Source organism: Lepisma saccharinum, chromosome 28, assembly GCF_977018435.1.
Source record: "Lepisma saccharinum chromosome 28, izLepSacc3.1, whole genome shotgun sequence".
NCBI lineage: Eukaryota > Metazoa > Arthropoda > Insecta > Zygentoma > Lepismatidae > Lepisma > Lepisma saccharinum.
In genome coordinates this window covers 16,950,605-16,970,149 of record NC_139256.1, presented here as the reverse complement: position 1 = coordinate 16,970,149, position 19,545 = coordinate 16,950,605, and the positions used below count along the sequence as shown (strand labels likewise).

Genomic DNA, 19,545 nt, shown 5'->3' with positions numbered 1-19,545 from the left:
ATCTTGAACAGGTGGCCCATGGAAAAGACAATGATGGCGCTAAAGGTAAGGGTTTGCTGAAAAGTTTGAAGGAATTAAGTTTGTTAAGCTTCTGTGCTTCCTTTTGGATTTCTACAAGAAATTGAACCCTTAAAGCGTGGCACTACAAAATAACAATATTTTGATTGCATCTCTGAAAATAAGAATTGAACACTGGATGACCTAGAATCTAATGTTGGACCAAGCAAACAAGATTTCTTGGACCATGTATCCATTTCAGGGAAGATCAGGGACGTGCAGCTCACAAACATTCAAAATGGAGAGCAAGAGTTAGAGGAAACTTAATTAACAATGCGAAGGTGTACATCACAGAAAGATTGCAATCTATATCAACAGATGTGATTGCATCTCTGTATGTTTTCAACACCTTGGGTTGACCTCCCAAAGAATTCAGTTTGGGATAGAAGAAATAAAGAAGCTCTACATGTACTTGAACCCGACCCTTTATAATGAGAAAATGGATGTTCTGTTAGCAGAGTGGACAGAATACAAACTTTTGTTTCCTTCTCTGACTTTGAATCAGATGCTGGAGGAGATTCACAGTGAGGAGTGTTCAACAAGATTTCCCAATTTGTTCCAGATTTTGACATTTTGTGCTGTTCTACCAGTGAGCACAGCTTCATGTAAGAGAGGTTTCAGCTGTCACAACAGACTCAAGACTACTTACAGGAACTCTGAAGACTGAGACACTGGATGATTTGCTCAGAGTTTCCGTAAATAGACCCCCCCGTCAGAGTTTGACCCAGCAGCTGCTATTGATAAGTGGTACTTCAGTGCAGAACGACAGCGCTACACAAACATTAATTCCTAAGGTATGTTCTTTTTAATAATTGCTCATTTTTTATTATTTATCAATACAAAATAGTGGCGACCAAAGATTTTAGTCCGGCGACTGACTTCAAACTTGAAATTTCATGCCCTGATATATGTCAGTTAGTTATCTGGATATCTGAATTCTTCAGATACTAATTAAATTACGCAGATATCTATAATCTACAATCTAGATAATCTGTATATCCATGTAATATACTGTCTTTATGAAGCTCCTGCAAAATTAAGGGTTATTGTCGATTTTTTCTGACGCTGTTGCCACATTCAAAAATTCACCTCAAAATGCCGAGAAAAAATGTAGCTGTAGCGAAATTTTCACTACAACTACAGGAATTTTGTAGCTTCGCTACTACTACAATTTTCAAAATGTAGCGTCGCTACAGCTACAGCTACAAATTTTGTAGCTAGCTACAGTAGTGACGCTACAAGTAGCTCGCTACTTCTGACCACTGCATTTGCATTATGATCTGGAATGGCAAACAAATGTCCAGTGATTACCGTCACATGAAATGGTTTCAGAAGTTTCATCTGGAGTAGCTCTTGGTTTAATAACTTTGTCCCCATTGAATAAGAATGGGAAACACCTTAAAGTCTTCCATCAGCATAAATAAGAAATTCCGCTCAGGCACTGAACAGTGACATCAGAATATGACCCAAACTTTGTTCAATAATTACTTCAGTTTTTGTTCTAGCAGGACAAACTTTCTTGGGGGGGATAACTGAATCAAAATCAATTTCACTATTGAGTTCGAGAGTGCAGTCCTTTGACTTGTAACGTGCATAATTTATCTTTGTTCAACTGTGAACATGCATTTTCCTAATTAATATTATGTGACGCTCAAAATGTAGGTCATTTATAACATTTTTCGAATTCCTCCCGGTCGCTAGGCTAAAATGTAGGACATGTCCGGGAAAACCTGGACGTCTGGTAACCGTATAACCACTGGTAATCTAAATTATATAGAAAATTTGAAGTTGTCAGAGTTCTGTTTTTGTTTTACTTGCATGCCAGTATTGCGTTTTATTTCTCTTATATCTAATTAATATATGCAATAAATAAGAATTGTTGCGGTAAACCAGGTCAAATTTTAAAATTTTAATTTTAAAATTTTAAAAGGAAAACCTCACAACATACAATAACATCATAGCACCTCAATCAGTGACGATAAGCTGTACAAGAGCATGATGAGAATTTGAAAAGTGTACCAGAATGTCAGAAAATGTAATGTCAAATTTAACGAAATTTGCGTATTCCTCTAGTACACTGTCAGTAATTTAAACCATCCTTCTCCATTCAAAATATATTACGCAGCATATCGTTACTGACAGTAGCGCTGAATGATACACACTGAATGACAGCCCTTCTTTATTTATTAATATTAAACATATTAATGCATGCTAGGTCTAAACTTACAGTTTGTAAACTCGGTGGTATACAATTGTATGTTATGCATGCCAACTCAATAATTTGGCACGACATTCATAATTACGATACGTGCCTTTAAAATACAGCGCCTTCTTTAAACACTTGAACAAATACAACAAATTTGATGACTGGTTCCGCAATGTGACCACACTGACCTACACCGCATCAATCTAACATATTAATACGATAATATCTTCTGTCATATTCAAATTTATTTCATTTAAGAAATATGTTGCATTTATCTACAAAAACTGATTTTAGGAATAAAACTAATTGTGCTGTGAACTAAATTAATACAATATTTTGACCAAGTTGCATAATGTATCTGACGATTGGTCCCTTACTGCGGCATGAAAAAAAACGTGCGCTGCGCTGCGGAAGAATTTGTGCGTTGCCCGCTCCTTTCATTTTTATTTTTTAAGAATGAAACTATGAGAGTATATCAAATAATAATCAATTATACCAGGGACGACTGATTATACTGACACCATCATTTTGCTGATACATCTCGCGTTCCAACACTTTGTTCGTCATGACTTGAAGATGGGTCAGAACAAATAATAAATACTCTCCTCATTCAAAGAATGAGGAAGAGTAACCGAAGTTTCATTCATCACCAGAATGAAAAGAAAATATAAAAATATAATGTGGTTTATTAATGTTCTAATTCGTAGGCCAATCCCCAAGGACAGCGACAGGGGTGGGCACGGGTGGGCAAACGCCCACCCACAAATTCCTCTGCCCACCCGATCAAATTCAATAAATATATACGTATAATTAGGGAAATGTAAACGGTTATGTGAGTATAGGCTGGTCCTCACTCCATGTAGGCTATATTTTACTTGTGAATATTGCAGATACTAGAAAGTTCACAAGTTTAAATTCATCCCCTAACAAGCTTTGCTGTCATTTGGAGAAACTTTTGTCAAATAAGTAAGTTTACAAACATTAGAGCAAATAAGGTGTTGAATGAAATTAATTTAAGCTTTTCTTTCTACTTCCTTAATTTTGCCATTGGAAAGCTAAAGCCACTATCAGAACGCTTTTTCAAAATGTAAGCTAATAAACACTGCTATGATTAGAAGCAATCAACAGGCTTAGTAAGTTTTATGGGATACTCATAATAATGAGTTATGTGTATATGATCAAGAGTTCGTCAGGATTTGGGAGGATTTGGAGGACTACAGCTCCCAGCCATCAATGCAGAAAAATTGCTTTGAAATCAGCCATATATTGAAGAAAAAAGATATTAGGAATGTGAAAAATATTGAAAAGTATAACTAACCATCTGACATGACTTGGGTCATAGACTAACTGAAACTGTGCATGGATGGGAGTGAGTTCTTGATGTTGTCAGCACCGGCCATCCACATAAATCTCGGCCTGGACATGAGTATGATCAAAGTAATAAACAATTAACAAATAAAAAAAACATCTTCTTTGCCTTAATCACAATGATGAGTATGAATGATGATGATGATGAAGGGGCACTCAAAAAAAGACCCATGCATGCTCAGACTGGAATTCGAACCCGGACCCCTGGCATAATAACGCACTGCGATAACCACTCCACGTGTAATTTGATGTGTCACTTTCTATATTCTATCACAGTTTTTTTTATTATACATACCTGTCAGTAGGGTGATCAGGAAGGTTCTGCGCCATACTTGGTACGAGGCCTATTATTTTTATTAATTTAAGCACAATAGAAAACCTATTTTGACGATGTTTTTGTCGATTTTATACTATTGCAAATCTGTGACTTTTCACCTCGTACTTGATACGAGTGGTACGAGGTCTATTATTTTTATTAATTTAACCACAATGGAAAATCTATTTTGATGATGTTTTTGTCGATTTTATACTATTGCAAATGTGTGATTTTTCATCTCGTACTTGGTACGAGTGTCAATTTTTTACGAGTTAAAGTACGTAACGCCTACACCCACCCACACTTACACCCACCCACACCAACACTCACCCACACCCACCTACACCCACGCACACCTACACCCATGCAAATTTATTTTCGGTCTACTTCGGGTCTACTTCTATTGCATCATGTTGCGCAACAAGTTATTACGCTACATTGCGATGGCTCGTAAGGGTAAACTATTGCATCATGTTACGCAACAAGTTATTACGCAATCTTATGATGACCTTGTATCTGACGTGACGTGGTGTTTTCTGATTGGTTGGTTTATGACGTGATGCGATGCCGTGTTGTTTTCTGATTGGCTCACTGTTTCTGATGTTCTCAACGCGGTCCGCGCTGAGGTTATATAAATGCGAAAGCAGTACAGGTCAGTCAGTATCGTGAGAGCGTTTGAAGAGTGCGGACGCGTTGTTGCAGTGCTGCTCATATTTTTTTTGTTAAAAAGTTAAGTATTCAATTTATTTTTAAAGCTACATAGCGCATAGTAATTTCGATCAGCTTGAGTTTTGGTGTGATCAGATGTTACTTGTTGTCTCTGGAAATTCTGTATAAATAACATAGCTGAAAATTTTATCGTAATAGCTACAATTATTTTATCTTGAAGGCGATTCAAGTCGTTTTTCATACAGATTGAATTTGTATTGAATTTTCTATTTTTTTCGTACAAAATTTGTATATAAATACCAGAGCTGAAAAAATTATTATAATTATGACTATTGTCTTTTTTAAGTTACATTCTATCAATTATCGTAAGTTTAAAATTGTCTTATTGAATCTTGACTTGATTGTGCGTCTTATTGTTATTTAGTTAAAGCATATTAAAAAAATGTCATCTACCACTTTCATCGAATGTGTCATTTGTGGAAAATTCATCTCCAAAAGTAATATTAGTAAGCATAGGGCAAGATGTTGTGAAGTAATTTAAGTAAACACATGAAAAGTTGCAAAGCATCAACCGGACATGGAACATTGAAAAGAAAAATTGATCATCCTGATACTGAAGCTTCTACTTCTAAACAAATAAAGATGTCTAATGACCAAAAGCCGATTAGATCTGCATTCAACAACCAACTCTTGGATTTCTGTTATACTTCGAACCCACGCTGTGATATTTCTAGTTTCTTGAGTGAAATTAAAACATCTATCATAAATATTCTGAAAAATAAACTAGAAAACAACTGCATAAAAGTATATGTTGATCTAATTTGTGAATATGAGAAACCCAATGGTACAAGAAATGTTTTCTTTCACAAAACGAAAAACCAAGTTCTTTATTTGGCAGACATTGATAATTTGAACGTTTTTTATTCTAATCTTACAAGTGAATTGATTAGGAAACACGATGAGTTCAAGGCTAAGGGGTCATGTTGGTCTCTATGCGGAAGTCCTCACAGGTTAATAGCTTATGTAAACAAATTTACACCTTTTTCTGCTTCGAGCTACGTTCCACTTCCGGTAGAAATTCTGCATAAGAGAGCTGTGCTGAACATTCATAACACCGACAATAAGTGTTTCATGTGGTGCATTTTAGCAGCGCTTCACCCGGTTCATCGGATAGATCATCCATATCGAGTTATTCATTACACACAATATATCGATGAGATTGAATATGCTATGACAGGCATCGAATACCCCGTTGCTATTTCCAACATAACAAAGTTTGAAAACAGGGTACGAAATGGAGAAGGAAAACGATTAGCTATAAATGTATATTCATATACTTCAGTTAAGAACTTTGTGCATCCTGTTAGGATATCTAATAGACGAAGCCATTGAAATCAATCTGCTTCTCATTGCTGACGATCATGTTCATCATTACACGCTAATTCGTTCACTCTCCCGCTTAGTCAGAAGCCAAACAACCAAGCGTGATGCACACATCGAAGTTTGTCCAAGGTGTTTAACCGTATTCGACGATGGTGACCAACGCAATTACCAAGATATCCAAAATCAAGAAACTGCCAAACAAAAACTTGCTGAACATAAAGTATATTGCGGTGTAAACAGACCGGCTCGCATGTTGATGCCCGAAGCGAATGAAGTGGAAAAATTTTAAATGCACAAGGCCTTGTTGGAACATCCGGCCATCCCTTATCGAGGACTTTGAGGCTTTCCTCAAACCATTGTCTTATTGCGATCCGGATCCAGAATTGTCTTCCACAACACTGTACCAGGTTCATGATCCAAATAGTTTTGGATACGTTGTTGTTTGGCAAGATAGGATACATAAGCCATATATATATCGCGGACCGAATGTTATTGAACACTTTTTCAAAAATATGGTGGAGGAGGTTGAGAACATTGGCAGCTTCTTATGTCAATCGAAATCAATGCTTCCACTATCAAGCGATGAACTTAAATTTTACAATAACATTGAGACGTGTCCAGTGTGCGATCAACATTTCACGGATGAGAATCGGAAAGTATTTCACCACAATCACTTCACCGGAAACTACATTAGTGGAATCTGTAACACCTGCAACCTCAAGATCCAGAAGCCCAAATTCGTACCAATATTTTTCCACAATGGATCTAATTACAATTTCCATTTCTTAATTAGAAGTCTTGGATACGATACGCAAAGAATAGATATTCTTGCTCAAAACGAAGAGCGTTATATTTCTATAAGTAAGAAAGTTAAGATTCCAGCAACGAATGAAATCATAGAGATGAGGTTTCTAGATTCTTTCAGATTCCTATCGGCAAGTCTCGATGCTTTAGCGAGTAAACTTACTGACGAACAGTTTAAAATTACAAACGCTAGTTTTCCAAACGTACACCTAGAGCTGATTAAACGTAAAGGCATTTATCCTTACGAATATGTAACCGATGAGTCTAAATTTGACGATGACAATCTCCCATCTCAAAAAGAATTCTTCAGTCAACTGAAAAGAACCGGAATCACGAACGAAGAATACGAACATGCGAAACTAATATGGAAGGAATTGAAATGCAATACTCTTGGCGATTATCACGATGCGTATCTCAAATTAGACGTAACGATACTTGCTGATGTATTCCAAGTGTTCAGAAAAACAGCAATAAATATTTATAAATTAGATCCAGCACACTTCTACAGCCTTCCAGGTTTGGCGTGGTCTGCTATGTTGCTCCAGACAAGGATCAAGTTGGAATTGATATCGGATGTGGACATGTTACTTTTTATAGAAAGGGGGATACGTGGGGGGATGGTGCAATGTTTGCAGAGATACGCAAAAACAAACAATATTCACATGTCTGAGAATCAATACGACGCAAATCGACCATCGAATTACATATTTTACGCTGACGTAAATAATCTATACGGATTCGCAATGATACAAAAACTTCCATACGGAGGATTCGAGTGGCTGGATCCTATTTCAATTGATATTAACCGTTTCGACGATCGTGAATTTGGTTTGTTCATTGAGGTGGACATTGAATTTCCAAATACTTTGCATGCTACTTTTTCCGATTTGCCTCCGGATGCAGAAATTAAATGTCCACCTGATTCTAATCAAAGCAAGCTTATGTTAACTCTAGAGAGAAAAGAGAGATATGTCGTCCACTACAAGAATCTCCAGTTTTTGATTAGGAAGGGTGTTCATATAGTAAATGTGAGAAGAATTCTCAAGTTCAAACATTCTGCATGGTTAAAATCTTATATTGAGACCAACACGAGACACAGAATTAGATAAAGATTTTTATAAACTAATGAATAATGCCGTTTATGGAAAGACGATGGAGAACGTCAGAAAGCATGTAGACATAAAATTGATTTCGGATAACAATAAATGTAGAAAATTGATAGCTGATCCTAGATTCAAATCGCGAAAAATTTACAACGAGAATTTAACACTTTTTAATCTAGATATAAAATTGATAAAATTCAGAAAACCTATTTACGTTGGCGCAACGGTTCTCGACTTTTCGAAACTGTACATGTTCGAATTTCACTATAATATTATGAAACCTTTCTATAATGATAAGCTGTCAATTTTGTACATGGACACTGATAGTTTTATTTATGACATACAAACATCTAACCTTTACGAAGATCTTAAACATCCTTCCATGCTTGAGTATTTCGACACTTCTTTCTATCCTCAACTCAACAGATTTGGAATTCCTTTCCACAACAAGAAGGTTCTCGGCAAGTTCAAAGATGAGTGTAACGGCGATATTGTTGTTGAGTTCGCTGGTTTGCGTTCGAAGATGTATACATTCAGAACAGAGAGCAGCGTCACGAAGAAAGCAAAAGGAACGTGCAAAGATTGATTGATTGAATTGTTGTTTTAAGTCCACTTTATGCACAGAAAGGCTAATCGGGACTGGACCTACAGTTTAAAGTGGAATCCGAACCACTGTGCCATGTGCCTCCACCGGGTATCGAACCCGGGACCCCTTGATTACAAGGCGACGACGCTACCACTGCGCCATCGGGGAGGCACTAGAACGTGCAAAGATACTGTAGAAAACAAACTAACATTCCAGGATTATATTTGTTGTCTTTCTTCACAGTCGAGGATACTTCGAGAGGATAATAGAATACAAAGCTCAAACCATGAGATTACAACGAATAAAATTAAAAAAAAATAAAAAATAAAAAAAGTAGCCCTGGATCCACATGACGACAAGAGGTGTATTCTCGAGTGTGGAATCCATACTTTGCCTTGGGGGCACTTTAGTTTAGAAGTTAATAATAATTGCAGTCTACACGTAGTTTAATTTTTTATATATTATTCTCTACTATGCTATTACAATTTTTCTATCACTCTTTCATTTTTAACATCATAAATATATGATTTCTCCGCAACTAAAATTGCACTGCATGTAGTATTTTCAGGTAGAGTTTCATGAAATTCACATATCAATTTTATATTAGTTCGATCATTTATAACTACTAATTTTCTTTTTGATGCGTTCATTAAAATCATTGGTCTGTGAATTATGAACTCATCTGGATTATAATACATGTCTATGCTACCTTCAGTTACTCGTTTAAATGCACTGTAAGCTTCATATAGTTTTAAATAATCTTGTTCTGCAATGTTTAAATTGTAATTTTCACGAGGAAATACTTCATTTCTGCCATTCTTCAGATACACATTTGTAACTTTACAATTATCAAACTGGCTGCTATCTTTTTGCTGATTGTCATCTCTTCCTGTCTGAAACAGCACAGCTACGAACTCTGGCATGTCATATTACAAAGATTGGAACTGATTAGTAAGGTCAAGTTCAAACAATTTACCCTCCACTGACCTCTGTATGCATTGATAAGTATAAAACTGAATCGGAATTTGAGGATTTTTCAAAATGTTCGCTTTGTATTTGAGGACATAATTCGATTCATATTCAACTATAGGCATTCGCAACTCCATAGACTGGATCACACATTTCGCAGCTTCGGGTAAACTAGCCTCATTGGCTGTTCCATCTGCATTCAAAGTTTTGTATCTCATAATGGCATTATGATCATTGGGTGCTCTGCGAAATATGACACTCAAACCACTTTTCCACATAATTTCTTTGTAATCAGAGAAAAATCCAAATAGCAATCTCATGGGGAACAGTACTGTGTGACTTGTTGCTTGAATTTTTGTTCCAGTTTGGAACCCACCAACTTTGTAATATGCACTCTCTAATTTGGACAGTTTCAATGTCCCTACTTCCAGGGCAATCAATCCTGTCAATCACTGTACCATGCTTTCTGACTTCAATTTGAGAGAATAAGAATGGAACAAAATTATCTATAAGTTTTATATTAGCCCCAGGGAGGGGATATTCTTCACCATTACTTTGTTTTACAATATCAAATTTTATATACAGATCAGATTTATGTTGATGAATGAACCCATCCCCTATCGTGATGTCATACTGTATCTCTTTGTTGGGCTGATTCAAATTTGCAAATGTTCTTCTGTTTGGAGGGAAGGACTGTAATTCATAACTCTCGATATTTTCCATCTTGGTATTTATTTATATATTTTAAATATTAATTTCTATTATCGCAGTGCTATTAGCACCGGCAAAGTCGATGATCTCATTTTTCTCATTCGTAATTGTTATCTCTATGTAATTAACTTTATCAATAGCAACAGGGAAATAGACTGGTGGGATTGGGGAATAGAAGATAGGTTCCATAAATTCCGAATTCGGTGTGAATGTAGCAATGATACCTGTCTCCTTGTGGCTGCCAATCGAATTTTCTTCTGCTTTGATAATCATACCTTGGCAATGTTACAGTGAATATTCAATGTCTCTATAGCTAAGAATGTTGGTATAAATTTACCTACGTGCCTAACACCTGGTTCTAATTTGCTATTGTTCTCAAATCCTAAAAGTTCCCTTATGGTAGATAAGTCCACTGTTTCATTAGTAGTTACAATCTCTACTCTGTGTGTTACAGAATTTTGAGAAAGCAAGACAGTGGTTGGAAGTTCAAATTGTAAAGTAGATAAGTTATACTGTCCAGGAGGAATAATTATTTTTTCATTACCTACTAATATAGTATTGTTGTAGGTAGTTACATTCGGAATTAGATACATACTGTAGAATGCTCTCAGAGCTATGGATTTTGGATAGATAATATCATTGTGAAGATGTAGTTTCAAAACCGAAGTCTCGCTTGAGAGATGGAAAATTCCCATACTTAATATATAATACAGCTTTTTGAAAATCTTTTAATTTGATGTTTGGTATTTTATTTAAAATTCTGAGCATCGTAATGCAAACATGACCACATATAATTTGATCGAAATCTTGAACACGATCGTCGTTGTAATAAATTTTAACATGTTTCAAGTAATGAATGAATTCTGTAGGGGGGTTCCCCTCCGAAAGAATCGGAATTAAAAGCATTGTCATTTTGTTTATGATAGCATATCCAGTGAGTACCAACGTTCTCGGACTTGTCCAAATTCACCACGCCACATTCTCGAGAGTGAAGACTACCTTTAGGGAGAGAATCAGACATGAAAACCCCCTTGAAGTTTTTAATTTTAAATATTTTAACTAAAGATTCAATATCTTGGTTCGTGAGTGCTTCTTATTTTTTTTAATTTTCTAAGTGCTCTAGACTTCACACCTTTACCTATTTTTTTCTCCATGGCAAGATTATGACGCTTTTGCTCTTCTAGTTCTGCTTTATTCTTCTTCGAATCAATCACAGTTTTGGCAATAGCAGCACTACCCCCAGCCAAGCTCCCAACAGCCCCCAATGCAGCCAGGAAAGCTGGAATGCTGAATATGAATCCACCACTGTGCGTTTTCTTTCTTGCATTTTGCAATCTTTTTAATTGTGGCGTACTGAGTAATAATTTCATTCCGTTCCCTTTGGCTATACATTGCCTCTTCTTTTCTTGTTTTTTAGTTGAAATCGAATTAAATTTTAAATTTTTAAGATCGTTATACGGTATTTGGTACACAACTCCTTTTGGTTTCATGTTGTTGTTGTTATTATTATTATATTTCAGTGTATTTATATTACAAACCCCACCCTAATTTTTGTTTTGTATTCAAAGTAATTGTTGTACCCAACGCTGTTATTTTTTCACCCAACGATGCATCTCTGCTTGTTAATCTTCCAAAAGCTGCCTCTTCTAGTTTTTGATCAGCCACATGACGATCATTCAGATCTTTGTGTGTGTTGTATGCAATATCATGTTCTTTGCAAGCTGCATCCAGAGGATTAATACCCCTGTCCCCTCTCTCTATTCGTTTCTCAAGTTTTGTACCAGGACCACAATATTGGTAACCAGGTACGTTTAACTCGAACGGAAGTTTATTAATAATATCATTCACTAAACCTCGACCCTCTGATATATTCCAGAATCTAGCAGGTAGAGTATTGATAATTTTAATTAAGTATCCTATGCCTTTAGGATCGTTTACGATAAAATTAGCTAATTTGTCACTAATCATGTTTACAATACCCATTTTCTCATTATGGAAATTATTGTTCCCAGCATTTTCCTCTCCTGCTATAACAAGCAACCTATCTATAAGTTTTGTCACATCGTTTACCCATACAAATTGCTTAGGTAGAGTATTGTATTCTTTTATACCACTACCGGTTTTGAGTTGATTCCAGATAGGTTTAATCAGATTTTTGTATTTATCCCCGCTGCTCGATTTCACACGCTTTTGACTAGCATCGTTATTTTGATACAAAGCATCAAAGAGTGTCAAAATTCCAGAGTAACTTTGATAATCATCTTCTGTAAAATGTTTTGGTTGTTTTTTGGTAATAAGCTCCCATAGCCCTACTGTACCAGGATATCTAGACCAGCTGTTTCTCCCACTCAAATTAATTTTTATGTTGTCCCCTTCGAATGTTACTTTAGACTTGCCAATTTTCCATACTACGCCTTCATTACCCTCCATAGTTGGATACAAACCAAACACTTCATCTTTTTCGAATTTTCCTGTACTAAAATAATCCCTTGCCAGGGGACCCAACTCGATTTTCTCTGACTCTTCTATAGCTGCTTTAGCAGGTGGTTCCTTGAGTACTAGAGGTGTGTGGATGCTAGACAATGGCGTAGGAGGAAAATCTGCATAATTTTTAGCAGTAAGAGGTACCAATTCATTGATGAGGTTTTTATTTTGTTCTGTCACACTCTTAATTTATTTACCAAGACCACTGATTGCATCGATAATAGGTTGGTCTTGACGCTTGTGTTGTTCGTAAAAACCTCGATTCTCTGATTTCCAGCCTTTGAAACGTTTGGACAAGTACTCTCATAATTTTGAATTGTCTTCTATTGTATGTTTCGTCATTTTTTTTATTTTTTTTATTTTTTTTATTAATGGTTATTTTATATCGGTTCAACGTTTAAAAAGTCGTTGATTTTATTTCTAAACTTACCATTGTTAGGTTTACGAGTCATGTCGATAGTAACAGATCCAAAATCGTCGCTGTTCCAACAAGATGAACAGAATTTTGAAAATTGATTGTAATTTAAGTCTCCTCCCACATAATCATCGTATACATGTTTCAAATTAGTATGATCTTGACGAAACAAACAGATTAAGTTTGTATTATCTCGTAGCTACTGTTTGGGAATTTTGGAATAAGTTTGAGCTAAATAAAAGCAGTCTATTTCTTTGTGACGATCCTGTGTAAAAAATTTCTAATCTCATTCTGATTTTCTAGAATAACATAATCGAACACCACAACAGAATTTTTCAAACATTGGTCGAGAGTTTTTTTTGTTGATGCAAATGTAGCTATGCCCAGTCCCTCGTACAGTTTCATGAGTTGTTGGTATTTCGGTTGCTCTAAACTCTTTGAGAATACATACAAGTGTCTATTTTTCCAATCTAGCCAATTGGGGGCAAGCTAGAAATTATCAACCAGCAAAGTGGTTTTTCCACAACCTGATGGGCCTGCAATGAGGCATCTTATGTTATCAGGTAACAACTCTCCATTTCTCTTATTAGTTTCCACTACATCTGGTAAACGCTGTACCACATTCCTTGTTGGTGTCAAAGAATCACTTGGTTTGCTTCTTTCCAACTTTTGTCTTGCAGACCTAGCCATTTCACATACAATTTATTATTTTTCTTCTTCAATATTTTCTCGATTAGATATGTATCTCGATATTTTGTTTTACTAAGTTCCTCTTCATAGAATATCCCTTTCGATATTTTGTTATGATTATCTTTTATGATATATGTATTTCTATTCCCTGGTAGAACTTGAACCACTGAGAATAACTCCGTACTCCAATTTTTAGTGAATCCCTTCTCGAATAACTGTTTATATTTACTGACTCTTACCTGATCCCCTATTTTAAACTTTGGCTTCTTGGTAGTGTATGTATATTTTTTACAATAAACAGTAGAAATGAATCGTTGCTCATCAGATTTGGTTACCTCAGCAGGTTTCATGCGAATGGTAGTGTACTGTATTGTTGTAATCATGAACTAGCTTGCGTAAAATTTGCACCCATTTATAATTGCCTTGTAGAGTAAATTGTCTCCACATGCTATTTTTTAATGTTCTGTTGAATCGTTCCACTATACTAGCTTTCAGATCACTGTATGTAGAATAATGTAGAACTGTATGTAGAACTTAGCAAATGTAGAATTGTAAAATTCTTTCCTTCTATCTGTCTGTAAATATTTTGCTATCCTTCCCTCACTGAATATCGACTTAAAGGCCTCGGTAACACAAGTACCAGTCTTGGATTTTAGGGGAACAGCCCATGCATATTTGCTAAAGGTATCAATAACTGTAAGCATATATTTGTAACCATGATTTATCTTATCCAAAATTTTTAAAGTGCCCCCTTTAGGCGAGGAGCCATCTCTATCAGATCAGCCTGGAACAGATCATTTATACAATTCGTTACTACACTTCATCGCTTGTAATTGCGACGGGCTGGTTTGTGTAATTCGTGAACTATATCTTGTCTTGACATCGAGTTCGAAGTGAGAATATCGCATAAAATGGATTGTCCTCAGGGTAAAAGCGCTTTATGTCAAATACTAGCTTGTCATCAATTTCAATATCAAAAACTGATAATTGTGCATCGTCGTGTACTTTTTATTTATTTGTAGACTCATCCCAGTATGCAATAGGTATTTGAACTGCCTTGTGTATACCATCTTTTCGCACTATAGTAAACTATGGAACTTCAATATGTTTTCCATGTTTTAGAAAACTAAACTTCAGAAATCGTAAACTACCATCAACAAAAAATTCATGTACCTGAGTGTACGGATATAATTTGTAAACATTGCCAGCATTGGCGTACGTCCAGTGCCCTCGAGCATTTGGAACACTTTGTAACCTAACGATTTCCATAGAATAAAATTGACGAGTATCTACGTCATCTAGTCTGCTTAATACCGATTTCAAGTGTTCGTTGATAGTACGAACCAACTCATCGTAGCTAGGTTTGATTTTTACATCAACATACAGTTGTTTATATTCCTCTTTGAGATCGTGAAGTTGAGTAGCAAAACCTGATAAAGCAGAGTCTTGTCTTGCTTCAAGAGTGGTAATTTATAACGTAATATTAGAAATAATCTCTTGTAAATTTTCCACAAGTGTCAATTTAGAACTTTGCGTAGCAAGATCGTGTACTTGACTTCTGATTTCTGTAAATAATACATGTAGTTCGTTAATTAATTGATTGTTGGGGAGAGTGGCAACAGTTTCTTTGATTTGCGCAATTTCTGCTTGAATGTTTTTGATATATTCAGATTTTAAAATTCGATGTACTGCTCTCCTCATAGCTCTGATTTCTTGAGAAGTAGGCAAATCAGCTACAGTATTCTGAAGTGTGGTGAGAGTTAATTTTATATCATGGAGTTCTGTTGCATCAGCTGCATTTTTCAAAATTTCTTGCAGTTGCGTTATGTCATCCTGCGTAGGTGTAGACTGTTGCAGTGTCTCTAATTTACTTTGAATGTCGTCAATAAGATGATGGAAATGCGATAATTCTGATTCAGTGTTCAAGCTTTCAAGCTTAGTAACTTGCTGTTGAACTATAGCTAGGATATCAGTAATGCCAGGCAGTTTCGATTCCAGAGTTTCCTGTACACTTGTTAGCTCATTTCTCATAGTTGCCATAGTATCTTCTATGTGACCTATGGTACCTTGTATCTTCCCAAAATCTTCGTAAGTCTCCAACTGTAATTTGATGCCGGCAACGCTCCGAGCAATAGCATTTAATTCAGAAGATGAAGGTAAATTATTGATAAAGTCTTCCAATGTCTGCAGTTTCGATTGAACTTCCGTTATAGCTGTATGCAGTTCATCTGTCTGTAATTCAGATTTGATACTTTGCAATGTAGGAACTTCGAAAGATTGAAACTGTTCTTGCAATTTAGCAATACTAGCATTTACCTGCTCATATTCTCCTTGAGTTTTGATATTCTGGATGATGTTTGCAGTTCGGTACGAATACTATTTGCCTGGTCATTTAATTGCTGTTTCAGCTGTTCGGTATTCGTTCTCTGGATTTGTCTAAATTTATCAAGTTCTTTTTTCAAGTTGGCAATATTCTCTTCTAAGTTCTGAAGATTATCTATTGAAGCTAAATTAGTATATTTCTCGAGCAAAGCTTTGAGTTCTCCATCAATTTTTACTATAGGATCAATCAGTTGAGTGTGAAGATTTGTAATATCTGCTTGAATATTTAGATTTAGCGAATTCTGTATATAAGTGTAAATCTGATTTCAGTTTCTTTAGCCCGACCCTGTGGCCGGGTGGTTAGCACATCGCGCTGCGACGCCAAGGGTCCCGGGTTCGAATCCCGGTCGGGCTTGGTTGTTTGTGAATGTCCATTCATCAATTTCATCATTTCATCACTCATCTCCATCTTCGCAAATTAGCCAAGAGGCACAAAACGCGAAGTAAAATAAACTAAATCAATCAATCAATTCAGTTTCTTTAGACGTGCATCTAAACTAGCAATCTCGCTTGAATTATCTGGAATCTCCTGTCGCCTTCTACAGGGTGTCGCACGAACAGCGCAACTGGGAATTAAGAGTGGCGTTACTTTGTAACCGAAACCTGTACATACATAAGTCATACACCAAATGTTAGCCCTGTCCAAGTAGATATTTTTAAACATAGAAACAACAAACGGAGTGCAGTGTTGTTCATGCAGTGTTGCCAAATGTAAGTGAAAGTGTAAATATATTTTTCCACAAAGCATGGAAAATTGCATGTCAAACATTCTTACGGAAATTTGGACGTCAATTTCCACCTTGGGTAGGTGGACTATTTCGCCATCTATAGTTCAGAGAAGAAAACAGATCGTTTTCGCGTATACACAATCCTGAAATGCCTTGTAAATGCGTACCGGTCCAAATGGGTGTTTTAAAAAAATATGAGGTACAGTGGCAACACTGTTGATGTTTGCAGGCAACGAAAGGTGTGTTTAGTGATGGTCTATGACATGGAAATACTGGAAACAGGAAAAAAAGAAAATGAAAATTATGGTGAAAAAAGTGCGGAGCGATACCTTGTGACCGGCTCTTAAAACAGTAGAATTTATTAATGATAGGATATCATATGCAGTTTTACAGGGTAGGTGGTGTAAAATTATTTTATAAACATACATGCACCAACGGAAGATAAAGATGATTATACTAAAGATGATTTTTATACAGAGTTAGATCAGGCCTTTGATAAATTTTCTCAGTATGATACGAAAATTCTGTTAGGTGACTGTAATGCACAGATTGGCAAAGAAGAGACATTTAAACCAACGATTGGTAAAGAAAGTCTTCATGAATTAAGTAATGATAATGGTATAAGATTGATTACTTTTGCAACCTCAAAAAATTTAATTGTGAAAAGTACCACTTTTAAACATAAAGATATCCATAAATATACCTGGTCTTCTCCAGATGGTAAAACCCATAATCAGATAGATCATATTCTCATTGATAAGAGAAGGCATAGTAGTATAATTGACGTTCGTACACATAGAGGTGCTGACTGTGCCAGTGACCATTATTTAGTAATTGCTAAATTAAGAGAAAGACTCTCAGTGATAAATCATAAGCAACAAAATCTAAAAGTTCTAAAATTTGATACAGGAAAGTTTGCTGATCAAAGAATTAAGAAAGATTACCAAATTAAACTGTCAAATAGATTTGATATTTTGCAGGATTTAAATGATGATGAAAATATAAATGAAACAGACGTAAATAAGAATTGGGAGAACATACGCAATGCAATAGAATCAGCAGCTAAAGAAAGTATAGGACACCATAAACCGAGAAAAAGTAAGCCATGGTTTAATAATGAATGTCATAATCTAATAGAAATAAGAAATCAGGCTAGACTTAGGTGGTTAAATAACTCTGATGATACAAATCTAAACAATTATAATAGAATAAAGCGAGAAGTGAACCGCACGTTTAGAAGTAAAAAAAGAGATTACTTGAAAAGCAAGATTAACGAAATTGAAACAAACAGCAAAAATAAAAATATCAGAGATTTATATAAAGGTGTAAATGAGTTTAGAAAGGGGTGGCAACCTAAAGTAAACTTGATAAAAGATAAAGACGGTGATTTTCTAGCTGACCCAAGCGATATTCTAAATAGATGGAAGAACAACTTTAATGACCTTTTAAATGTCCATGTAGGAGATAAATCAGAAGTAAATGAAGTACACACAGCCAAACCTTTAGTTCCAGCACCTAGCTTGACTGAAGTTAAAAATGCTATTAAAAGGCTAAAGAATAACAAAGCACCTGGCATTGATTTAATACCAGCCGAGTTAATTAAATATGGTGGAAATTCATTAATATGTCAAATTCATAAATTAATTTGTTTAATATGGAATAAAGAAGAAATCCCTCAACAGTGGAAAGAATCCATAATTGTTCCTGTGTTTAAAAAAGGTGATAAAATGAATTGCAATAATTACCGTGGAATTTCTCTACTCTCAACAACATATAAAATATTATCTAACATTCTCTTAACAAGACTAACCCCATATGCTAATGAAATTATAGCTGATTATCAATGTGGATTTAAACGTAACGGATGAACTATAGATCAAATTTTTCACATCAGACAGACACTTGAAAAAAAATTGGGAATGTAATCAAAATGTCCATCAGCTATTCATTGATTTCAAAAAAGCATATGATTCGGTCAAAAGAGATAAATTATATAATATATTAGTAGAGTTTGGAATACCTAAGAAGCTTGTTAGTATGATAAAAATATGCACCAGTGAAACAGAAAGTAAAATTCGTGTGGGTATTAATATGTCTGACAAATTTACAATTCATGATGGGTTAAAACAAGGAGATGCATTATCTCCATTGCTCTTTAATTTTGCCTTAGAATATGCTGTTAGGAAGGTAAAAGAAACTAATGAAGGACTAAAATTAAATGGTGTGACTCAGTTGTTAACATATGCAGATGATGTAGACTGACTGGGAGATGATGTGAATACAATTAAGAATAATGCTAAAATATTTTTCAACACTGCTAAAGAGATGGGTTTGGAAGTTAACAAAGAGAAAACTAAATATATGCTTACAGGCGGAAACCAAGTGTTAGGTAATAATCACAATCTAATTATTGATAACAACTCGTTTGAACCAGTTTCCAAATTCAAATACTTAGAAGTAATATTAACAAATGAAAATTATATTAAAGAGGAAATAAAAAGTAGGCTTAATTCAGGAAATGCATGTTACTTCTCTCTTCATAAACTTTTGTCTTCTCGTTTAATATCTAAGAAACTAAAAGTTAAAATATACAAAACCGTAATTTTGCCTGTAGTATTATATGGATGTGAAACTTGGTCCCTTACATTGAAAGAGGAACATAAATTGAGAGTAT

The 19,545-nt window shown here is 35.3% G+C and overlaps 1 protein-coding gene across 2 annotated transcripts in view; it reads right to left on the bottom strand.

Moving 5' to 3' along the window:
• LOC145980773 (uncharacterized) overlaps nt 1-2,392 on the bottom strand; it is a 54,359-nt gene extending 51,967 nt beyond the window's left edge. Inside the window, exon 1 of one of the 2 annotated variants that reach the window (XM_083113844.1) lies at nt 2,285-2,392. In XM_083113844.1, the coding sequence (XP_082969970.1) occupies nt 2,285-2,324 (40 nt within the window). In that variant the 5' untranslated portion in view covers nt 2,325-2,392. Of the gene's footprint in view, nt 1-2,021; nt 2,157-2,284 lie in introns of those variants that run through there. The other variant, XM_083113845.1, reaches the window with a different exon arrangement.
• Between the last annotated feature and the right edge of the window lie 17,153 nt (nt 2,393-19,545).